The following is a 23,697-nucleotide window of genomic DNA, read 5'->3' as shown; positions in this document are numbered from 1 at the left end:
CTATTTTTTTTCAGTCTTTGTTTAAGTTTAGTGACCTCTGCTATTTATCTGGGACATAAGTGATAGCCTTCTGTCCTTATTTCAATAATCAATGAATCTGCTGTTGTTGATAGGGTAATTATTTTTTTTTTTAAATCAAGATTTACTCATGAAAGCTGTGAGAATGCATAAGAATGTGTCTGGACAGACACAGTTAAAACCACTGTGAATAAATCTGTTTCAGTAGAATGTTAATGGAATGCAAACAGCACAAAAATGTGTTCAGAAACCCTAGTGGATATTTGAAGAATTGTTTGTTTTTCTATTCACAATACCAAGTAGACCATAGAACAAAGCTGTTAAATTATCTCAGTGATTAAACTGTTAATCACTAAGCAGCTTTTCCATTTATAATTGTCCAAGTTACTTAAACATCTTTTTAGAAACAGGCAAACCAAGACACGGAATGGAAACCCACGACACAGCACAGCTCTCAAGGTGAGCCTCTGGAAAAGAGGCTGAAAAGTTAAAAATGGAACCTGGATCTTCTCACTCCTCACTGTGAGTCTAGCAGCTTTCCAGTTGCTTCTAGAGAAGCGTGATGCAACTGAAGAGAAGGGAGGCAGGGAGCCTGACAAGCATTGCTCAGCCCACAAGCAAGGTATTGACCGCCAGACAGCTGGGACAGCTCTTCCAAATAAAAAATCCGGTTAAAAAGGAGTTAATTAAATAACTGAGTCGTGAGAAAGCTGCCATTTCTCCAAATGCACCTGCTTTCAGCAGGCACACGGCCAACACGTGAAGGACTGAGAGGATGAACAGATTTTGGAGAAGGAAGGTGATACAGGCAGCTGAAAAGCCACGTCACCAACCCTGCAGAGTAAAAACACCTCATGCTGAGAATCATTTCTTAGGTTGTAAAGCAGAAGGATTTCTCTTTTTTTCCAGACTAGATTCTAGGAAGACTGAAATACCATGAATCACTGATATCACTGAATCATGAAGACTGAAATATCATGAATAGAATGGTTTGGGTTTGGAAGAGACCTTAAAAACCATCTACTTCCAAGCCATCTGCCAAGGGCAGGGACACTTTCCAACAGACCAGGTTGCTCAGAGCTCCATCCAACCTGGCCTGGGACAATTCCAGGGATGAGTCACCCACAACTTCTCTGGGCCTCACCACCCTCACAGCAAAGAAATTTTTCCTAATATCTAATCTAAACCCACAGCCATTCAGTGTGGAGACATTTCCCTTTGTCCTGTCACCACAGGCCCTTGTGAAAAGTCCCTCTCCCTCTTTCTTGTGGGCTCCCTTCAGGTACTGGAAGGCCACATTTAGGTCACCTTCTCTTTTCTGGGCTGAAAAACCCCAATTTTCTCAGTTTTAACTTGTAGGAGAGATGCCCCATCTCTCTAATCATCTTGTTGGCCTTTGGTTCATATCATTCCTGTGCAAACTACAAAGCTCCAAATCAGTTATAATCAACATCGGTAATAAAAACTATGAAATAGAGGTTTTGATAAGTGTAGCAATTCTGGAAGATCTAAGCAAAAAATCCAAGGAATGGTATTTATGTACAATCTTTAATGATTCCTGCAGTTAAGATTTGTAGTTGTCTTCCATGCCCCAAGTGATACACCCCATTTTCTTGTGGAATATGCAACTGTGTTGCTACATGCAATTGCTGTCAAAGTTAACAGCCTCTTCCAAGTTGGAATTCTGCAGATTTCAATCTTGCTGTGCTTTCTTCTGAAGCAAACTGCAGCACTTCTTTTATAATCTTTTATAATCAAAAGACCATTTTACATATTACATAAGAACCTTAATCTGATAATTAATTGAATGGAGAATAGCAAAATAATTAACAGGATGAAAAGTAAGATCTAAACTAGTTTGAATATCCTGGAAATCAGTTCATAGTATTTAGGCTTGCTTTTTTTCAATTTGCAAGAGTTGAAAAAAAATTCCTTTTTTCATCCAGCATTCTGATAAAAGATATTTTTAATGTTTTAGATGTACAATTATTGCCACTATTTGTCAAATCCAGACTCTTGGAGATATTTTGTGCTTGCAGCAAGCAGAACCTACACTCCCTACTATAAAATGTATTAGACTGGATTTACATTTTCTTTAATTAAGTTGGATCTGTATCTTGCCTCCTGAAATTATTTTCTCCAGAAAAAATTAGAACAGCTAGTTTCTTAACATGAAGAATTGAAGAGTATCCTCTGCTTTGGCAAGGATAGCAATGAAATTTCTGATTAGAAATTTCCAACCAATCCACTACCACATGAAAAGAGCAGGTGCCCTCATCCTAAAGCTGAGAACCAGACTCGTCCTCCAGCATCCAGCCTCTGGATGAGAGCAGTAGACAATGCAGCTCTTCAGTCCTGGGAAGGAAAATTTTGCAGATTCCTGTTGTTGATCTGTGAGAATGGCTTCCCTTTTTTTTTTTTTTTTTTTTTTTTTTTTTTTTTTTTTTGCTGCCCTAGACTGTTTCTTGGCAAAGCTCTTCATTTTATTGAGGTTTCTAGACAGTCCATGCTAATTCTGGAGCCTTGGCTGCTTAAATAGCAAATATTGCCAGGATAAACTGGCAGAGGAATTCATGTGAGCCATTCAGTGCTGCTTCTACCTTGTGACCTCGAGGATGTGGAGCAAATACATTGCTCTAAAGAACTCCAGTTCTACATGTAGAAGGAATTGCTCAGTCTTACAGACAGCACAAGAACTCGTTAACTTTGGTCCTGGTGTGCAGAGAATCCAGCTCCTCTTGCTGTGTCCCACAGTTTGGTAATGGAGATGGACTTGTCCTGCCTTTATGCACAAGCTCCTGTCCCTGAAGTCAGGGAGATTTCAAGTATAGGAGGGCCATGAGTTTGGAACGTGGATGGTAGCTAAGTCTCTGTAATTTTCTACTCTGAAGAAAAGTCCCTTACCACAAAGGTCCCCTTATTTTGAGTTGTGTTTTGGTAAGCAATTAACTCACCATTTTTGAGAAGCAAACATCAAACCAGCAATGTGCTGTGTGCCTCAGAATAAATACAGTATAGCAATTATGGTTAATTGCATATGAGATTCTCAACGAGACTGGGGATGAAACAAGGGTGACAAGCAATTTACCAGACTGCACTTTCAGTGCCAAAATCAATTACAACATTCCAAATCCTGTAAACATTAATAACAAACTATGTGTCATTGTGCAATGTCCAGCATGTACTGTCTGGCTGTGGGGAAGATGCAGTAACAGCTCCTTTAAAAGACAGTCAACAGCACATATTTATAGAGGAAGAACAAAATATCTGCATGTACATAAAAATATCTGCATGTACGTTTACTGCTCCAGAGTGTTTAGGCCAGCCTCTGGATGTCATTGACAGCATAAATACAGAGTAATAATTAATTAATTTCCAAGCAATGCTAAGCAATGCAGAATGAGGCTGAGCATGAGGCTGAATTCATAGCACCGAGCTCATTATTCAATTTGGCTCACTACTGGATGATAGTACCAGGGGATTACAAATCCCTCTGGGGGTTATTCTGCAGTGAAATACCACCAGTTGCACAGTATCCTACTTCTAAAACAGAATTTCAAATGTGCTAGCTTCACTCGAGCAATAAACAAGAAAGAGAAGATAAACAACCTTACCAGAGAGAGAAATTATAATCACAGGGTATGGCACAGTTTTTTAAGATGAGTTCAATTACAATCAGTGGTACCCTTTTCACATGATGCACGCACCAGGCTCTCCAGGTGGATGCACACAAACAAATGGGATGTAGGGAAGGGATCACCAGCCCTGAAACCTTCTTCCTGCAGACTGCTCTTCCTTGGGCCTGTTCCAAGGGGAGAACCCCTGCTCTCCTCATCTCCCTGCCAGAATTACAAGGAGTGTGAAGGAGATGTTGGTGTCAGCCCCTTGTTCCTAAAAACCACGACACCACTGCTGTGGGATGCTTAAGAGAAGTGGAAACACTTGAGCTTTCATGTCTTCTCTCCTCCTCCAAGACTTTCTCAGCTGGATTGCTCTCAGATCTGGGGTTTTCCTTGCCTTCGAAGAACTTAAAAAGTTCTGCTGCTTGTAAGGTAAAAACAAACACAATGGACGGTAAATTTATAGCCACAGTGTTTTCAACTTCTGGTCTCTAAAAATAGCAATGCGGATTCTCATTTCTCCAGAGATACACCCCACTTTTCTTGCTAGCTGGAATACACTGATGGGATTTGCTAAATTTTCAGCCACTTCAGCAGAATGATTTTAGGATAGCTTTGGGAACTTGGTACTTTTTTCTTTGTCAGCCAACACAGGTAGATGAGGCACCCACCAATATCTATTTCTTGTTCTGGTTCTACATGGCCCCTCAAAATAAATGAAGAAATGAGGTTGAAAGAAGAAAATAACATCACTCTCTGATAGCTTGATTATATTAGGAGAAAAAAATATCTAAAACTGAATTACAGGAATAGTACTGTAAATATTTCCTTTAGACTCAGGTGCTTGTACACATCCTTCTCTCAGGAAGACCTTGTGATCCCATGTCCTTAAAATCAACACAATTCCCATCATTGGGTTGACTCAGATGATTGCAGAAAAAAAAAAAAAGGAATAATTTTTTGAATTACTAAATGTGAATGTTAAGAAAATAGGAAACTTTTCACTTGTAGGCATGACATTACATTCATTAAGAAAAAAACTGACAAAAAAGAAGGGAAAAGGACCAAGCACTTCCAAGAACTGCATGTTCCAAACCTCCAGACTTGTGGAAGTTTGCTGTTAGTGGGTTGTTGAGGAGAGTTACCCACTGGAATTCCTCTGGAGCACTTTCATGTAAGGGGTGGGTGATTAATTCTGTACGTTTCCTATACATTAGCACAACATACATTGAGGCATCCTGAAATGAATAAACAAATAGATATCCTTAAGAACAAGTAAACAGAGCCAGTAAAAAGACACTCTTTAATTCCAAATGGGAAGGGGACCCAAACTGGAAATGGGGCATGTTAGAAACATGTCTCTCTCCAAGAAAAAATATGTTTTATTCTGCATTTCTGCTGCAATAATGTGAACAGGATTACCATGACCATATTCCTTTCAGTTTCAGTCTCAAATGGTGTCACACCAAGATGTGCATTTGTAATCCAAGCCGGGCCATGAAAGCAAACACTCAAAACTCTGAAATTATGCTGAAAATGGGGCAGTAAACAGCAAAATGCTGGGATATGCAAAAGATTACCTAAAGTTACCCTGTTAGAGCTGTTGCGGTGTCAGACAGGCTGGAGCAAGTGGCATGATTTGAGTCTGAGAATGTAAATCCAAATTTACAAAAAGGTTATCATAAATAAATTCCATAGCTGAACAGATGAAACCCAGCACTGAAATAGAAGTTTTGAAATCCTCCTCATGCTTTTATTTAGTCCCATTTGAATGTGTATTCCACAAAATCACTGCCTCTCAATTATGGCTTCCTTGCTGATAACAGAGGCACATTTCTATTTGCTAACCCACACAGAAGGAAAATGTATTCTGTTTATTATTTATAAGAGTAAAGTGCTGAGAGACCCCAGCAAAGCCCAGGCTCTTATTTTGTGTTTGCTATGAAAATAGAGTGAGCCATATTCAGGCTGGCTACTTTCCACCTAAATCCTTGGGCCCACAGTTTTCTCTTGGCTGCTTTTTAGGCCGTTTTCTGCTCAACGCTTTACTGACATCACACTTGAGACATGCCCTGCTTTCTCTGCTGATTACAGACAGGGCATTAGATGGAATTTTTACTGCATATCACTACTGAAAAAGCAGCTGAAAGGGTAGGGAAAACCACCACTGAGAGATTTCTACAAGATCACATCTCAAGTGCACAATTCAAAAAAACCACCGAGTATTAGTTTTCACAGTCTCCAGCTACTAATCTATGGCAGCCAACTAAAGCATGACTCCTGTCTCTAAAAAACATCCCTGAGTCAAACACATTTGTATTAACAGATTGGTGAGTAATACTTGATTAGCAGGCTTTACAGGCAGGCACCTCCTGGGCTGTTTTGTGTGTTCACAGCTCTCCTCAGCTGGGGTGAAGTCCTTCCATTACCTTGAACCAAGTGCGTCAGCATCGCTCCCTCCATCCAACTGCTGAGTCAGGAAATACTCTGTCAAAACTTGCTTTTCCCCCCCCCCTTTTTTTTTTTTTTTTTTTTTTTTTTTTCCAGAGGCTAACAGGTAAGAGAATAAGCAACATTTGAGTTTGTGAAAAAAACAGTGGTATTAATATTTATCTCAGGATGACCTAGGGTCTATTTGCTGTCATTTACTGGGAACAGTACTTCTTGAAAGCTGCAGAAGGGGAGCTTCCCTGCTCATCAAGGCTGGTTATGCAACACTTCTGTATCTAATGTGTGTTTTCTATTCCTGTCTTAATAAAACTATTTTTATTTATTAGCAACATCTGCAAATTTAAGAATCCCAGCACGTGCTATACTACGTACAAGGAATCCAAGATCTTATGTGAATACCCACTGTGAGGTGATGTTTCCTTTAACGTCAATGAATCTATCCTTGCAATTATTAGTTGCCAACTATGTTTCAAACCACTGGGACTGCCACAAAAGAGAAAGAATTGCTCTTCTTTTACAGCTTGGGAAGTTTTATACTGCTGGAGTCCAAGGACTTACATATTTCCCAGATGAAGGACTTACATATTTCCCAGATGCAGCTGGCTGTTCCTGCTGTCATGCAACCCACTACCCTCCTTTACTGATTGCTTTATCACATCCAGTTTGCTCACCTATCTTTGAGATAGCATTTTAAGGCACTAATTTTTCAGCTTTCTCATCTGCTGTGCTTGGTGAGAAAATAAAAAGGGATTTTCACTGGCCTTGATGCAGCAGTGAAGACTTGAGAAAGGAAAAGAGAAGAGGATGGAGGGACTGCACAGTTTCCTTGTCTCTCCATCTCCTGTACTGCATATGTCACAGCAGATACTGTCAACAGGGCTGGGGAAAAGAAGCAGACAATGGAGAAAGAAAGGCAAAGGGAAGAGAGCTGTTAAATTTACCCTTGGCAAAAACACCCCACAAAGGCAGCAAGATCAACCTGAGAGGAAATCCAGAGTGGGAGAAAATTTGGGATGCTGCTCAAGAGAGTAAGACCTGGTGAAATAAAAGGCAGTCCTGATTTGGGGTTTTGAATTCCCTAATTCCCCTCCTCCCTGGCTCTCATGATTTTGAATGAAACATTAATACTGCTTCAGATGCTTCTTCCCTCCAAGGCCAATCAGCTGCTCGGCAGGGCGTGAAGCGGTTGTTCATTTGAACAGCTAACGAGGGACTGGAAGGACAGAGCTCATTCTGAGGCTTTTCCAGCACTGCTGAAGCTCACATTTGTCTTGACACACAGGGAATGACCTGAAGAGCCTCTGAAGAAGAGGAGTGGTGTGTTAATTCTGAGTAAACAACCCCGAGTTGTCAGCAGGGATGATTTTTCACGATAGGGCCGTAAACATTCAGTTTTGAGGCTGGAGTAGACACCTCGTCCTGCTTAGTGCCATGGCAACAACTACCACTGTAAATCTTCCACAGAGAGAGGGGTGCAGAAAAAAGGGAGGTAAAACTGCCAAATGACCAAAAAATGTTAGATCCCAAGCTTTCCATTATAACAAAATTACTGCTTCATCTCTCAGTGCGCCGAGCCTTTAGGATAAGAAGTGAATCCCGAGACTGAATTTTGGATGTTCCTGAGGGTGAAAAACTGCTTCCCCCTAATCTGGGAAGGAAAGAAAAGTTGAAGTGGCTGAAGATGCTGCCGGTCCTGTTGCAATTAAGGTTCTGCTCTGGTTTCCAGCTCCCAAGAAAATGAGAAAAAAAAGGAAGAAAAATCCATCAAAAGAAGAAAGAGCAGTTTTTGTTCACAGTGCTGGGTCTGACTTGTAACACTACAGAAGGACCTATAGAGTAATCACCATCCAATCTCTCTGGCAAACCTATACCTGTGCACTGCTATTTTGGGAACTGCTTTTAGCCATTTTATCATCACTGGCTCCTAGCAGCAGCAGGAAAGAAATCATCTTGACTAGTCAATTTGCTCTTTATAACACAATGACAACAGAACAAGAGACAGGTACAGAACGAATAAGGTAGGCAGGAACAAGACATTAACTTGAGAATGAGAGCAGATATAAAAATGTTACACCTTCTGCAGCTCAGAAAAGCTGGCAGGAACAGTGATGCTGCTGCACAGGGAAGAGTCAAGGTGACAGCTTTTCTAAAATAGGGGAAGCCAAAATGGCCAAGCCTTCTCTTTCCTCATTAGCCACAGCCCAAATGTCAGCAGCAAATCCTGATTTCTCAGGCTGGCTGAGAAAGCTACTGAACCCACAAAAAACCCACCAGCCAACAAACAAACCTGTGAGAGGACCCCAAGACAGACAAAGAATTTGGACAGATCTGCTTTATGTATTTTTTTTTCCTACATCAAACTCCACAAAGAAGCTCAAAAGGCTTCAAAAATCAGCTCAAAAAAGAAAGGCAAGTTCTAGTGTAATATAAAACAGAAATAGAAATTCTTACAACAGAGGTATAACACAGCCTTTCTTGTCCACTATGTCCCCCCAGGCAGGTCCCCAGAACCCCAGACTTCAACTCTGCTAACTAATTTCCAGGTGACAGCAAGTCTGCTTGGTGCTCTTTGGTCCCTTAGGAATATGAGTTTTATCTCTCTCCTCAGAGGCCTGGATGCCTCTTCTGCTCCTCAGTTCCATCTCCTGAGCAGAACAGGTAACAGGCACCAATCCTCTGCCTGCTGCACCTTTGTGAAACATCCCTGAACTTGGAAAAAACCCCAAACTAATGGACAAAACTGGGACAGCCCCTCAACTTCTGTTTACCTGCTAAGCCTAATTTTTCACCTCTGCTTTTTTTTTTTTTTTTTTAACTCATTAGTCATCTTTAATGTTTGTCAGCTTAAAATGAAAACAAAAAGGAAGAAAGGTTTACATTAGATTTTTGTTATCATGCCTTAGTGGCATCTGGAGAAATAGTACCCTTTCTTGATGCATGATCTACTGCAGGAGAGAGCACAATCACAAAAGAAAACAAAATTTGAGCAACTGATTAAGATTTGTATCTTGTATTACCCTGAGTAAATTGGTATAGCTTAAAAAAAACCCCAGAATTGTACTGATAAGAGAATTTGCTCTTTAGAGTTTTATATATATTTTTGAAGCAATACCAGCTCTGTTTTCTCTTGTATTTAGTTGCTAATGGACCTAAAATCTCTTTACAGCAGGTAATGCCACTGCTACACATATTTTACATCAGCCCTACTAGGGGGAATAGGAGAGCACTCAGCAAGAACAACTCAATCCCTGCTGCATTTCCCTGCAGCCAGGCTCAGGAAACTCTCTTTTACTTTCTGCTGTGCAGAGAGAACTTAGCATAATGAACACTTGAGATCAGCCTGTTCAGGGTAGGCTTCCCAAAAAGAGATGGAATAACCCGGCATCAATCTTATCCATTTCACTTCTCCAGGGGGAAAAAAAGATAAACTCCTCTTTTAAATGGGTAAAACATCTGCTACAAATGGAAACAGAAGATCATAAGACTGCTGGTCTCATTGATCATTTCCTAATTTGCATTGTACATTCCTTTCTGTAATAGTGGGATAATTTGTACGGAATTACAAGTTGCAATTATTTGTAAAATTGGATAGATGTGAGAAACAGCTTTTGGAATGTCTTAATGGGTACTGGTGAAACCATGAACTCCATAGCCATGAACCTCCTGCAAACAACAAAAGAAGCAGAAAGTTTTAAAAAAGAGCTGTAAAGGAATTGTATATACAGACAGATGCCCAATGAAACAAGAGGTGTGTAAGATGGGTCAAACTTTATGTACTGTTTACACAGCTACTGAAGCTCTCACTGCATTCTGAAATTTTACTAAATGTGAGAAGAAAAACAAACTATTTTGCTGAAGTCAGACAACTAAAACAGAGATCAATTAAAGAGATTAAAAACAGGGCTGTAAATAAAATGAGATGCTGCTTGAGAAAAAGAGTGGGAACACCCCAAGGGGCAAACACATGGAACATTGGTGTATATACACTTATAATTTCAAAAAGGGATGGAGAAACCAGGCACAAAGTAACCTGGATGGGAGTGATGAAGACTGGTTTACCAGAAGAAATTTTCAGAGATAAATATCAAGTGTTTTGTATACACACAGGAAAGGTCCATCACAGCTGGAAAGGAAATATTTAGGGAGTTTCACAGACTGTGAGATAGCATAAGGATATTCCAAACAACTCCCTGATGAACATGTAATGAACTGAAAGAATTTATATCCAAGGGAAGTCAGCAAGACTTTCTTGTGTGCATGTGAAACTCAACAGGAACAAAAAGAAAGTGAGAAAATATCCTGGCAGGAATTATCCTATTTCAAATCCTCATTATTCTTATTTTAAAAAGAAATCTGGAAGGTTTTTGAAAAAGCCCTTTGAAAGTTTTAACTCCAAAAATCATTTGTGCCTGACATTTTTTTTGTCAGCATGGTGGATTTACAGCAATAATCTGGAAGCTTTTTCTGACAGAATTATGGCCTGTTCCAACCTTTAGCTTTGGTAGACACATATCACCCGTAAATTGGCTTAAACATACACACACATGCCAGTTTTGACTGCATCTGCTGCATTTCTGAATTCCAGCTAACCTTGGGAGATGCACAGGATCAAATCCTGCGGTGCACATGCCTGCCAAAGGAAGCCAAGCTGATCTCACTGGGCTAATGAATGCCTAAATCCAAAAACAGAGAGGCAGCTGAACGTCTTGAGCAGCTTAAGTCACACAATACCCAGCGTGACCACAACAGCAAATGTAAGAAATGTGCAAACCACCACCTGTTATGCACAACACTTTATTTCTGTACTCTCCAAATTAGTGGATCGTGTACTCCCTACTTAACAACACTACAAAGCATGCAGAAAAGATTGATCTTGTAAAATTATGAACTTTAAAAACTGCAGTTGCAACTGACAGCATCTGTAATTAATTATTCTAAATTTTTATCCCTTGGACTAAAATTTTGTTAGCAATATGAAAGAGACATAAAGCTTTAGGTCAAAATAATCTCTCTTTATCTCTCTGGTCTAAATAAAGCCACAGAAGAGCTTAAATGAATGACAAAATACAGCAAAAAAATGCACAGTGCAATGTTCTTAAGTACAGCTTTGCACTACATCAACAATGATCATTATTTTCAGTGGGGGAAGAGCTAAACCCTAGAAATGTGGTTTTAAACAAAAATACATAAATTGCAGTTTGTGCTCAGCCTCTACATATTGCACATCAAAGCTGGTACAGAGCTGCACAGCCTCGAGACTGAGTTTAAGCAGATCTGCTGTTATGACAGCAATAATTTTGGACTTACATTTCTAGGTCTCTGAATTGTCAGTGTAATTAAACTCACACAAATTAGTTTGGAAAGGAATTTTCCAGAAAGCTATCTGGGGCAACATGTGGCTGATCATTTGTACTTGGGGCACTAAATGTGTGGATCACAAAAATACCTAACAATTCAGTATTCTATGATAGTAAAACTCTAAAAATGTCATTATTGTAGCACAGGTTCATGGGGGTTTTAGGATTAATAACCCATAAATCTCTTACAGCAACACCTCTGCTTAAGCAGTCAGAGCTTCTGGTGACAAATGTAAACTGTGGCCTGTACAATGATTTTGGGTAAGCATAAGAAAAGCATAATTACAAAATTATTTTCCCTCTCCCCCCATCTAGGAGAAATGTGCAAACCCCATTGAAATGGGAGGTGTGACAAATGCAGTGATCAAGATTTAGTGGCAAAACCAGTCTGTATGTATAAGGTCTTAATTAACCTACTGCTCTTCATCAGCAAAACTGGCACTTAGGACAAGAATTCAGGTATAAGGCAGACTGTATTCAGTCTAGGCATCCTAATTTTCCAAGGTCATTACTCTTCAGGCCGTTTTCAGTGATAGATATTTTTGTTATTCCCAGTTGAAAATAACCTGTTTTCCTTAATGTTCACTGCACACTTGCATGAACTGTGTGGCTGCAGAGATAACTGATTCCTGATTCAGTTAGCATGTTATTCTAACTTGCAGCATGTCTTTACAAATGGGCTTGCAACGACTTCAGGAAATAAGTATTATATTTATATATGTGTCGTAATTGACTAAAAACTTTTATATATATGTGTCGTATATGAGGAAACACATTTTTATATATATGTCATATTTGAGTAAACACATTTTTTTCTGTTAAATACAAAGAGGTGTAGTTGGCATGAGTCTACTTAACACAGTGTTACACATTGTTGTAGTTCCAGGGTATGAGGCACACCATAAACAACAAACATTTGGTGAAATCCCCACATAAGGGAGGACTAAAACCAAAATGGGAATGGAAGCTGCCACTTTGCACACCTGTGATGAATCTGGATGCAGAGGCCAAGAAGGGCTGGGAACCACCTTCCCCTTGCCTTTTTCTCATAGACTTGAACCATTTCTGCTCCCCACAGTGTGCAGGGGCAGCCGTGGGACAGCAGGGGAGTGAGGTTTGGTCACAGAAAATCTCATTTTTGGCTGCTCAAGGCAAAGTGCAGCTGCTCTGCATGTCTGGAAAATAGAAACTGATCTCAGCGGAGCAGGGCTCTTTCATATCTGAAGAGTATTTAACATGACTGTGTTCCAGCCTGATCAAAGCTCAGTTTTATCATGAGGAAAATCTTTGTAGTTGTCCTTTTCTCTGGTTCTGAGGAGTAAGTCATAACTTAACACCTATAATTCCTTAGGTTAGCTGCAAAAGAGCAAAAATGCATTCCAGGAAAATGTTACATGTGGTTATAATAAATTAAAATCTTTACTTTTATTTAAATTGATTTATCTTAATTATAGTTTCAAGTCATTATTAAGTGCACAGGTAGTCCCTTTGCTGTGAACATGATTTGCTCTTTTCTACAATTTGTTTCAAAATTTAGTTACCTGTTTAAAACAGATTTCCAAGGAGAAAAACAATATTATACTCCTCCAGTACGACAGAAAAATCTCTGAGAGCCTCTTTGTTTAGAGGGAATTAAACTAGCAGAGCATTTTAGAATTCAAGCAACAGGAAGTAATTGTTTTTACCTTCTTCAAACTTGTTCTTGACTTTTCAAAAGAGAAAATGAATACCTACTTTTAGTCTTAAATACATGACATCACTGTATTTTTTTCAACTCTTGAAAAAGCACTTTGGTTCTCAAAACCTAAAGGAACTTGGGCCTCACATTTGCTCAATCATTTCACCTCAAAAGAGGAAATATGATTTACACTTGTCCTCTATCCTACAAAGTCTTGCACTAGCAGGGTACATTGAATACTATCAGGAAAAGAAAATTTAAAAATATGGAGAGCAACAGCTCACAGTGAGGAAAATAAAATGAAAAAACACACTGGAAGTTATTTCACCCACTCAAATGTTTTTCATGTCTTTAAAACTTGCAAATGCTTTTTACATTTATCTAGATGAATCGAGATGTATTTAACATCCTGATGAAACTCCACAGCTTGTTATGCTCCTGGAAAATTTGGGGAGTGAGGTGGGAATAAATCAGGAAGCAATTTAAGGTATAAAAATTTTAAAACACCTTTTCAAGGAACCAGACTACTTACTGAAGACAGGTTTTCAAGTCAGTTCTGAATTAAAGGGAAACTTTCTGAGGTACAATTTAATTGCAAGTGCTAACTTTCTAGGCAATGAGCAGCCTACTGGAACAACCCTCCACAGAAAACCTGGGCTCTCACATCCCACCAGAGGGATGGGAGGCCACGCTAAAGCCTCTTTGCCTTTCTTTTCTTTGTGCTTTTCTCTGTCCTGAAGCTGAAAGCAGACATGAAAAAGTAAAGTACTGACTCATAAAATGCTTAAATTCTACTGCAAGACGATAACTGCAGTTTCTCATACATTTTTTCTTCAATATCCATCCCATTTCCACTCACAGATTTTTTAATTTCTTGACTGTCAACTACCTTCACCTCCTTCAAGTACTTAAATCTGGCTTTCTATCACTGTGAAATAATTATCTCATACTTATGACCTGTAAAGCACTTTATGCCATCACTATGCCCACAATGTTCTTCATGTATTCTGTTTTAGCATCTATTAGTCAATTTTAAAGAATGTAATTAAGAGTATTATAAGACCTTGATGGCTCATCCTCAAAATGTGCAACCCAAAGCAACAGAAAACTTCACTTTTTATTTATATTTATATAATTTTTCCACTACAAAATTAATGAAAAATTCACTATGATTAGTAAATTTTGTTAGAACCTTTATTTCATAAACAGCTTTTTTGTACTTAATCTCCTTTTAATGGTCAGTCTCTCTATCAAGATTTTCTGCTTTAGCGATTTTGCTGTTGTTGTTTTGGTTTACTGGATTTCTCTTTTTTGACACATTCAAGAAATTCTTCTGCTCATTCCTCCTCCACAATATTTGCTTTATCATGTATCATGGGGTGATATTCCGTGATCTTGAGTGATTGTTTTCAAATGCCCATATGATAAACATTGTTTTTACTTGAATCTCTCTGAGAGGTCCATCTGACTCTCCCTTATGAGAGTTGGAATGATGGAGTTATGAATGTATTACATACCTGATGTGTTCAGACTTTGCAATTCCCCCTCACAAAGCCCTTCAGCAATACAGAAATATTATTGACATTTTACAATGGAACAGAAAACGAGTCAGCTTATTAAGGTATCTAAATGCTTAAGGGTGCCTTTTGGGGATTTTCAAGGTTGCTCTGACATATAACTCTTATTGAACTAATTGAAGATTTTTCACTAAATGCCTAATTTGCATTTTTAGTTTTCTGAAAAGCTTTAAAATCTGACTCACTCGTGTCACCCTTGAAATCCAGTGGACCAGCCTGTTAAACCCAGATCTCATTAACCCTTAAACTCGTGCCCGAAGCACATGCAGCACTCCCCAACACAGGGGAAAAACACTGAAATACCCTGGAGAACTGAAAAATAAAGATGCGGCACACACCACAGGCATGCACACAGCCAAGGGCATCAGATATCAGGAGAGGATCTCCAGGGATCTGGCTGCTCCGTGCTGGGGCTGAGGGGCACCAGGAGGCTGAGCTTGGACACAGATGCTGGCACCAGCCTCAGCAGCCCCTCAGCTCCCTCCTTCCCCACCTAGGGCTGGGATTTTCCAGCGTGTCCTGACAGGGGACAGAGCCAACATCCATGAATGGCTTCAGCCAAGGGTGCTGCAGAACTGTCTGTACCCACCACAGATCCAGGCAAGTGCCTACTTCAGTTCAGAAACACTTTTCAAAGCACATCCCCATGCTCTAATTCCTGCACAACACCTGGTCATGTACCTCATCAGCCACTTAATCATGCAGTCTTCTCCACTCTGATGCTGCAGATCTTTTTAGATTGCTGTTTTGGGTGGCCTAAGAGCCAGTTACTCAGTGTGACTCTGGCACATCACCTTCACAGGTGCGGGAAGCTGGAGCAAGGGAAAGCTGCATCTTTTGCCCAGTTCTCCACAATCATGCCACTTCTCCACAATCATGCACTTTTGCCCAGTTCGCCACAATCATGCACTTTTCTCCACTCTGATGCTGTAGATCTTTTCAGATTGCTGTTGTGGGCGGCCTAAGAGCCAGTTACTCAAGCACATCCCCTTCACAGCTCGGGGTTGGGAGCTGGAGCAAGGACAGCTCCATCCTTCACCCAGTTCTGCACAATCATGCAGTTTTCTTCATTCCTTCTCCACTCTGAGCAAGGACAGCTTCATCTTTTGCCAAGCTCTCCACAATCATGCCAGTTCTCCACAATCATGCACTTTTGCCCAGTTCTCCACAATCATGCCAGTTCTCCTCTCCTTCTCCACTCTGAGCAAGGACAGCTTCATCTTTTGCCCAGTTCTCCACAATCTTGCCAGTTCTCCACAATCATGCACTTTTACCCAGTTCTCCACAATCATGCCAGTTCTCCACAATCATGCACTTTTGCCCAGTTCCCCACAGTCATGCACTTTTCTCCACTTTGATGTTGTAGATCTTTTCAGATTGCTCTTCTGGGCGGCCTAAGAGCCAGTTACTCAAGCACATCCCCTTCACAGCTCAGGGTGGGAGCTGGAGCAAGGACAGCTCCATCCTTCACCCAGTTCTCCACAATCATGCACTTTTCTTCACTCCTTCTCCACTCTGAGCAAGGACAGCTTCATCTTTTGCCCAGTTCTCCACAATCATGCCAGTTCTCCACAATCATGCACTTTTGCCCAGTTCTCCACAATCATGCCAGTTCCCCACAATCATGCACTTTTGCCCAGTTCTCCACAATCATGCACTTTTCTTCACTCCTTCTCCACTCTGAGCAAGGGCAGCTTCATCTTTTGCCCAGTTCTCCACAATCATGCACTTTTGCCCAGTTCTCCACAATCATGCCAGTTCCCCACAATCATGCACTTTTGCCCAGTTCTCCATAATCATGCACTTTTCTCCACTCTGATGCTGTAGATCTTTTCAGATTGCTGTTGTGGGCGGCCTAAGAGCCAGTTACTCAAGCACATCCCCTTCACAGCTCAGGGTGGGAGCTGGAGCAAGGACAGCTCCATCCTTCGCCCAGTTCTGCGAAGGAGACGCTGTCCTTCAGCACCACTTTTCTCCACATCCCTGTTCAGGCCTCTAGTGGCTGGAAAGGGAATGGATCAGCTGCCAGCGCTTTTTAAAGGCCGTTTTGCCCTTGTTAAGTCAATGAAACTCACTACACACAGCAAGCCGGCTCTGGTCAGTGTTATTTATATTATTATTCCCTTTCACTGCGAGTCGTGTTGCTTCATTTTGGAAGTCATGTGCACTCCCTTCTTACAGCCCAGCTAAACAAACCACGTGCACAGCCATACTGGGGTAAGAAACATTTTAATCAAAGAAATACGAAATTAGGTAAATTAACAAATCCCCGACGCGGCCACCTCACAGAACCATTTCCCAAGTCAGGGTTTATGGGTAACATGTTGCCTGCCAGACCCTCTGAGACCGGCTGCAGCTGCAAAAAATAAAAACGTTCAGATGGAAGCCAATGGGAAGATGCTGCCTGCAGCGTAATTGCTCAGTGTTGTTGCACATTGGCTGGCAAAGGTTAGGGACTGCTGCTCTGTGTAATCGAGCAGGTTCACAACAACACCGGAAGGCTGTTGTGTAATAACAGTTCAAGCAAAACAGGTAGAAATAAACACACTTTTTCTTTTTTTTTTTCTTCCTTTTTTTTTTTTTTAATCATCTTTAGGTAGAGGTGATAAATTTTTACTGAGCACGCCGTGTTTTAAAATCGCTCCCAAACAGATGCCAGGTATTCTTTTTGCCTGAGGCTGATGAAAAAAAAAAAAAAAGAAAAGAAAAAGAACCAGGTAGCTTCTGAAAGAAATCTGAAAAGCTATTATCAAGTGGTAGGGGTTAAAGTCTCCATATGCATTTCAAGTAGTTTTGTATCCAAAGCGAGCACTGATTTAAGCAGATGGCTTTGGAATCATGACCTGATACACAAATACATGACTGATCCTTTAGTAAATGAAAATTACAGAAAATCACAGGTGTCTGTCCTAAAATTACTGCTTATATGAACAAAGTAATTAAATCTGCCTATATGAACCAAACAATTAAATTTGTCTACTTTTAAAGAAACCCTATCAAACATTGCATGAATCACTCCAATTTGAATATTTTAAGTAGTGAAAAGCCAGAATGACTGCAAATAGCTTTGGATACAAGCAAACTGAATGATGGAAAATTCCTCATTCATTTGTTGTGACAGCACATCTTTTTCCTCCCTTGAGTATTTTTTTATTTAGTTTTACTTGTTTTCTCCAGGCCTCCAGTATATCCAAGGATTTGTCAGGAAGTTGCACTCTGAGTGTTACTTCGGAATACTGAATTACAGAAAAGAGTGTCATTAGACTGCCCTGTGCTAAATGGACTGATTTATTTCAGAGAATAATGAAGCAAGGAATACTGTGCTGTGATGACTTGCTGATCTAACAGCAAGGCTTCCCAGTAGTGCAAACGTTTATCAACTTCTGTCTTAACTCACTAAATTTCTCCCCATACTTAGCAACCTCAACTTGATGATGTAAAAATAAATATAATAAGCTCCTAATCTAAACGCAATTTGCCCTTCCCTGGCATCCAGAGACAAATCCTCAATCTTTTCTGCTTTTGTCCAGCTGGAGCTCAGCCTCCTTATGAGAAAGCTTCCTTAAGTTAAAGTTTTTAAGTAAGGCTGTTATGCCACGATGTGGAAGCCATAACCCTGACAAACACACACAAACCAACCCAGCGCGCATCCTGTGGGACCCGCAGCCAGCCCCACGTCTGCCACAGGAACGCGAGGAACACTCTTGTTAGCTTGCGACACACGGAACCGGCGAGTTGCGTTGAGCCGCGTTCCAGTCAGACCGAGCTGCGAGGCGCCCGGCCGCTTCACCCCGAGCTCCGGGAGGGCCGGGGGAGCGGCGGGGGAACGGCGGGGCAGCCCCGGCCCGCCGGCACTGCAGCAGAGCCCCGGCGGCGCCGGCCAGGGCGGCTCCGACCCGCTCCGGGCGCGAAGTTGCGCGCCCGCCCCCCGCGCTGCCGCACCCGCCGCGGGCTGGGGCTCGGGCTAAAACCCAGCCCGGCGGCACCGAGCCCGCACCGGGCACCGGCGTCCTCCCCCGGCAAACCCGCCCGGCAAACCCGCGGCCCCGGAGCATCCTCCCCGCCACCTCCTTCCTTCCCTGCGCCGGCAGGCCTCTCCCCGCGGCTCCGGCAGCCCGGGGATGCTCGGGGGAGCTCGCCCTCCTCCCGCAGCCGAGGCCGGAGGGAGGCCGCCGGTGCCCGCGCCCCCGAGGGCGGCGGCCGTACCTGAGTCGCTGAGGCGGGGCCGGGCTCTGTCCCGCAGGTAGTAGATGAAATCGCGGCAGTTCTCGTTCTCCACCGCCCCGACGGAGCACAGCTCGGCCAGCAGCTGCAGCGCTTTCTGGCAGATCTCGTCCTCCCTGTCGCCGGGCATCGCCCCGCAGCATCCTCGGGAGCGGAGCGGAGCCCTGCGGTCAGGCGCCGCGCCGCTGCCCGCCGCCCGCCTGCGGCCGCCGCGCCGCCGCCCGCATCCTCCTCAGCCGGCGGCGCCCGCCCCGCCGGGCCGAGCCGGGCCGGGCCGGGCCGGGCCGCCCGCCGCTCCCCGCGGTGCCGCGGCCGGGGGCGCACGGGGGTCCCACCAGTTGAACGCGAGGGCGGGGAGCGCCGGCGCCGCGGCCGCCCAGCCGCGCTGGCGCAGCGCTGCCGCCGGGGGAGCGGGCGGGGGCCGCCGCGCCCCTCTCCGCCCCGGGGGCAGGACCGGCCCGGGCCCCCAGCGCGCACGCTGTTCGGGGGAAACTTCAGAGGCGGCGCCGGGGCTGGCGGAGCGCGGGTCCTGACGGACAGCGCCCCGTCCCCCGCCTCCCCATGGCGGGCAGGCCCGGCCCTCTCCGCCCGCTAGTCCCGGGCCGGGCGCCCTTGCGGCTCAGTGCCCGCTCCCGCCCCGGAGCCGGCGGAGTGCGAGCGAACGCCTCGCTTTCCGGAACGCGCGCCCTCGCAGCCGGCAGGGGAAAGTGTTAAAGATGCTCTTAGCCCGGGCGGAGCGGCGATCTTCGTTCCGCGGATTCGTACGGACGGGTTAATAAGAGTTAAAGCACGGCTGAGAAAGCTGAGGCACCTGAGAGCCAGGCAGAGCCGGAGGGGAGGGCAGGAGAGCCTTGGCGGAGGAGGAGGGGGCTGAGGAGATGTCTGCCATTAGGCATGTTTATCCTGACAAGTAGGAGATCCGTAAGGTGCTGCTTCGCTTTCTGGGTTTGTAGGCTGGGAGGCTGGTGGGTGTCATGAGGGGAAAAGCTGAGAAACTGGCTGCTCCATTTAACTTCATTCCTTTTTTCTCTCTCTCTCCCTTTTATAATACTTCAGGCAAATATCAAAGGCCACGGTAAGCTCGGGAAGTTCAGACTGGTGTGGATGTTCAGCCTCCTGTTTAAAGACTGCTGATAACGGTTCTAGAAATAGCATCATCTTCTAGTAGACGCTTTTTTTCTTCTTAAAGAAAATGAATATCATCGAAATGAGTTGCATTTCGGGAAAGGAGAGGGTATTAATAAGAAAAGTTGTTTACTAATATAACTTGACTCCTAGTGCTTTGGCAACAGTGCTTATGTCTGAAAGGCATTCCCTCCTCCACCTCCCCACCCTTTTTAATACAAAAATTATATCTGTAAAACATGATTGTATAAACCAGGCACAATTCCACCAGTAACCAGGCCACTCGCTCAGGCTGGCTTGTCATTGTTAAGAATTAATAGTAGATAATAAAATAGTGTATAGCTGTTACAGTTGTTACCATTGAAAGCATATTTTTGAGGGCCAGAGATTTTGGTGCCATCAGTATGTGTTTTTACATCTAACTGTGTGAAAGTGTCTCTGCTTGTCTCAATAAATGCTGCACAAATGCTCATCTTAGTGCTGGATGAACCAATGTCATTTGTTTGTTTCTCCAAGCATGCAGGGAGAAGGACAATTCATAAGAGGTACTGTCAGTCAGAGCTCTTCCTCTGAAACTAGACTACTGCCATCCTGCTCCTTCTGCAGTGAAGAAGGGGCAAATTTTAAAGAACTTCGTAAACCTAGAGGCACCAGAATGTCTTTTAGGGAAAAAACAGGTTCAAGAGGACTATCAGATTATTTGTATGTATGCAAACCCTCAAAGCTGTCAAAGCTATCAGAGATATCTGTATACAAAGCCCAGTGATTGCGTGTGACCAGATTTTTAATTACTGTAAACAATTTGCCTATAATTTTTATTTTATTTTTCATATTATTTAGCTATAATTTGGTAGTTTGGCATTGACCAAGACACTGTGCTGTTCTATAGCTTGACCTCTCTCCAGGACAGACAAATATATCAACTGCAAAGGGATATTAATGCCAGAGTGTGGTTTTTATCCTGTGGGACCACAAGGCGATTGCTAGCTTGGGATTCAGGCTTGCTGCAGAGTGAGCTCTGGGCAGCCTGGTGATCAAGTAGTAATTTCTTTATCCTTCTCCTATAACAAAAATCTTGCTTCATTTTTTTGAATAGCAGCAATTTGAAGGTGCTGAAATGTTTGTAATGCAGGTGCTTGGAGATGGAAATTTTTCAGTCTGGTGGAGGAGACAAACTATTTGGACATCACTGCTTGTAAACAAAGGCATCTATTCTCCAAAGCTCTGAGCTCTAAGTGCACTGTGTGAGAAAATGCCCATGTCTCTGGAGATAACAGCAGTAAATGTAATCAGCTCTGTCTCAGAGCAAGTGCAACATTTCCTTCCTGATCTTGCCTCTGAGAACCGGTTGTATCTGCCATTGTGTTATCATTGATTGCATGTTTGTCTTCTTGCAGGCACTCCTGGTTTGCTCCTGTGTCAGCAGCAGATTTCCCCAGTCAAGGTGACCATGTTACATTTGAGATGCCTAATGAGTGCTGCACTAATTAACTTTGGTCCTAGAAGGTCAATGAAAGTGATGCAGTGGGATGCTCTTATTAACCTTATCCCGAGAGTTACAATCTGCACTGACACAGTAAGTCTATTTTGTTTTTTCCTGTTTAGCTCAACCTGCCCTCACACAACACAGTGTAATCAAAAAAATCCCCAAGCCTGCTACACACGGAGTCAGAATAAGTTTAACTGTTTGACCTACAACAGTTCTGTCATCATCAATTGACACATTCGTCTTTCTTTTCCTGAAATAAAGCTTTTCCCCAGTGTTCTGGCAGCAGCACAAGGATTGCTGGCAATGAAGTCACCTTCAAAGCTGAGGCATTCATGAAACAAATGCATTTTTGGAAGCAAGTAAGGCAGCTTGCATCAGAATTTTTGTTATGGCTGTGCTGCAACCAGAACTTATCAAGTGTTTGTGCTGAGTGTTTGTAATTGCTTGACTTAGATTTGCCCATTTGGGCACGGCTTATCATGGGAGTACCTTTTTCTTTAAAAAAAGGGAGGAAGGGAGGCCAGGGTTGTTTCAGGAAATCAAGAAAACACGTAGAACAGCTAAGTCACTAATGGAACACAACAAGCAAGGCTTTTTATTCATCCCAAGAATTCAAAGTTTGTCATTATATAGAAGGACAAAATGGCTGAAAGCAAGGAGAACATTGCTGTGGTTAAAGGAGGCCATTCCACCAAAGGCAGTCACCTCTAGTCCAGGCTGGAGAAGGGAAATGCCATTGTAGGCCCAAGGATTAATATATCTGTCAAAAATGTTTCTGTTATTGGCTGTGCCAGACTCTCTGGCTCATTCTCCTTCTTATTTACAGTCACCCTTCTGTTCTTAATGGATATATCTTCTGCTGCTGCTGAAACGTAGAAAATGCTTAGGTAAACATACAAGAGAATGGAATTCTGAGTGACTACAACTGGTTGTTGTTTTGAGATGATGTTTTCTGAGCAGTGTCATTCTTCAGATGAGTTAGTTATTCTTCACAGAAGGTTTTAGGAATGCTTTTAAGGGGAGGTTAGTTAGATATGTTCCCCATATGGGCTTTCCCTCATCATTGACTTCTAGAGGTCATATGGAAACAAGTTAGTGTTACCTAAAAGGAAGGTGGTATCATCCCTTTGATGGTGTTAACCTGAAAAAATAGCTGTCCTTGAGTATAATGGAGTCATTTGAAGATTTTGTGATCAGAATTACATACTCTGATGACAGAAGGGATAGTAGTCTATCTTCCTTATGGTTTTTATAAAATCTTAGGTCTTTTTATTTGAACTCACATGTCATTTATTGATGTGTGCTCACGTTTTTAAAATGTAATGCATAAACCCAGTGTTAAATGCTAGGATAGTACCAATCTTTGTACTTTCCTCTGCAGGAGGCCTGTGAGCTATTCCCATGTCAGAACGAGTAAAATGTCATTTTGGGGTTTTCTGAATGATGGGAGGGAGCTTTCTCACAGCAGGTCCTGAAGGAAGAGCCAAGTGTCCCTCCTGAGCAGAGGAAAAGTGTGTCAAATGTCTGAGGTGCCATCAAGTGTCACTAGAAGCTGTGCTGTATCAGAGCATTAGGAGTGTACATCTGACAGCCAGTGTCCTGCTACAACTGGGACTCAGATATGTTCCACAGAGTGAGCTGAAGGGGTATGGTTAAAGAATGAGTTGTCTGAATGGAGGTTATCAGCAAAAACAAGACTGCAGCTCATCAGTGAGATTTTTTTATGGTTCCTTTTTTTGTTGTTGTTGTTGTTCAGTTGTTCTTTTCCCCATGCTGCCATTGGACTAAATTTTGCTGCCTAGGGAAAAGTTGCAAGCTCAGAGTAGGAGACACTGCACAGAAGGCTGTAAACAGCTCAACATGAACACAAGCTTTTTGGTATGATGGACTACTTTCATGGCCTCTTTATAACAGATTACCATTTTTTTCTTGATCTTTCTACCATTCACATTGTTAACAAAGAGTACTCTGGGTGCTGTAGCATGTCACATGCAATTTTAATCTGTTTTAAGAAAGCTTCCTTAAAACCTGAGAAAGAGGGAGGAAAACACATCTCTTCTGATTTGCCTTCTAAATTTGACAATCTCTTCCTTGACAGCTTTTGCAAACTCTACTGGGAGAACAAAAAGAAGTGTACTGAATAATTCAGCCTTGAGAG

At 42.5% G+C, this 23,697-nt stretch overlaps 1 protein-coding gene across 3 annotated transcripts in view; it reads right to left on the bottom strand.

Moving 5' to 3' along the window:
* SYT9 (synaptotagmin 9) overlaps positions 1-19,940 on the bottom strand; it is a 70,061-nt gene extending 50,121 nt beyond the window's left edge. Inside the window, exon 1 of one of the 3 annotated variants that reach the window (XR_012580925.1) lies at positions 18,908-19,940. Coding sequence is in view for 2 of the 3 variants with exons in the window: in XM_074543823.1 (XP_074399924.1) it covers positions 18,908-19,055 (148 nt within the window). In the remaining variant the exon portion in view is untranslated. The remainder of the gene's footprint in view (positions 1-18,907) is intronic. The other 2 variants (XM_074543823.1, XM_074543822.1) reach the window with 2 other exon arrangements.
* Positions 19,941-23,697: the final 3,757 nt, after the last annotated feature.

The sequence above is a fragment of the Zonotrichia albicollis genome, chromosome 6 (genome assembly GCF_047830755.1).
Source record: "Zonotrichia albicollis isolate bZonAlb1 chromosome 6, bZonAlb1.hap1, whole genome shotgun sequence".
NCBI classification, from domain to species: Eukaryota; Metazoa; Chordata; class Aves; order Passeriformes; family Passerellidae; genus Zonotrichia; species Zonotrichia albicollis.
This window is presented reverse-complemented; position numbering and strand designations above follow the sequence as displayed.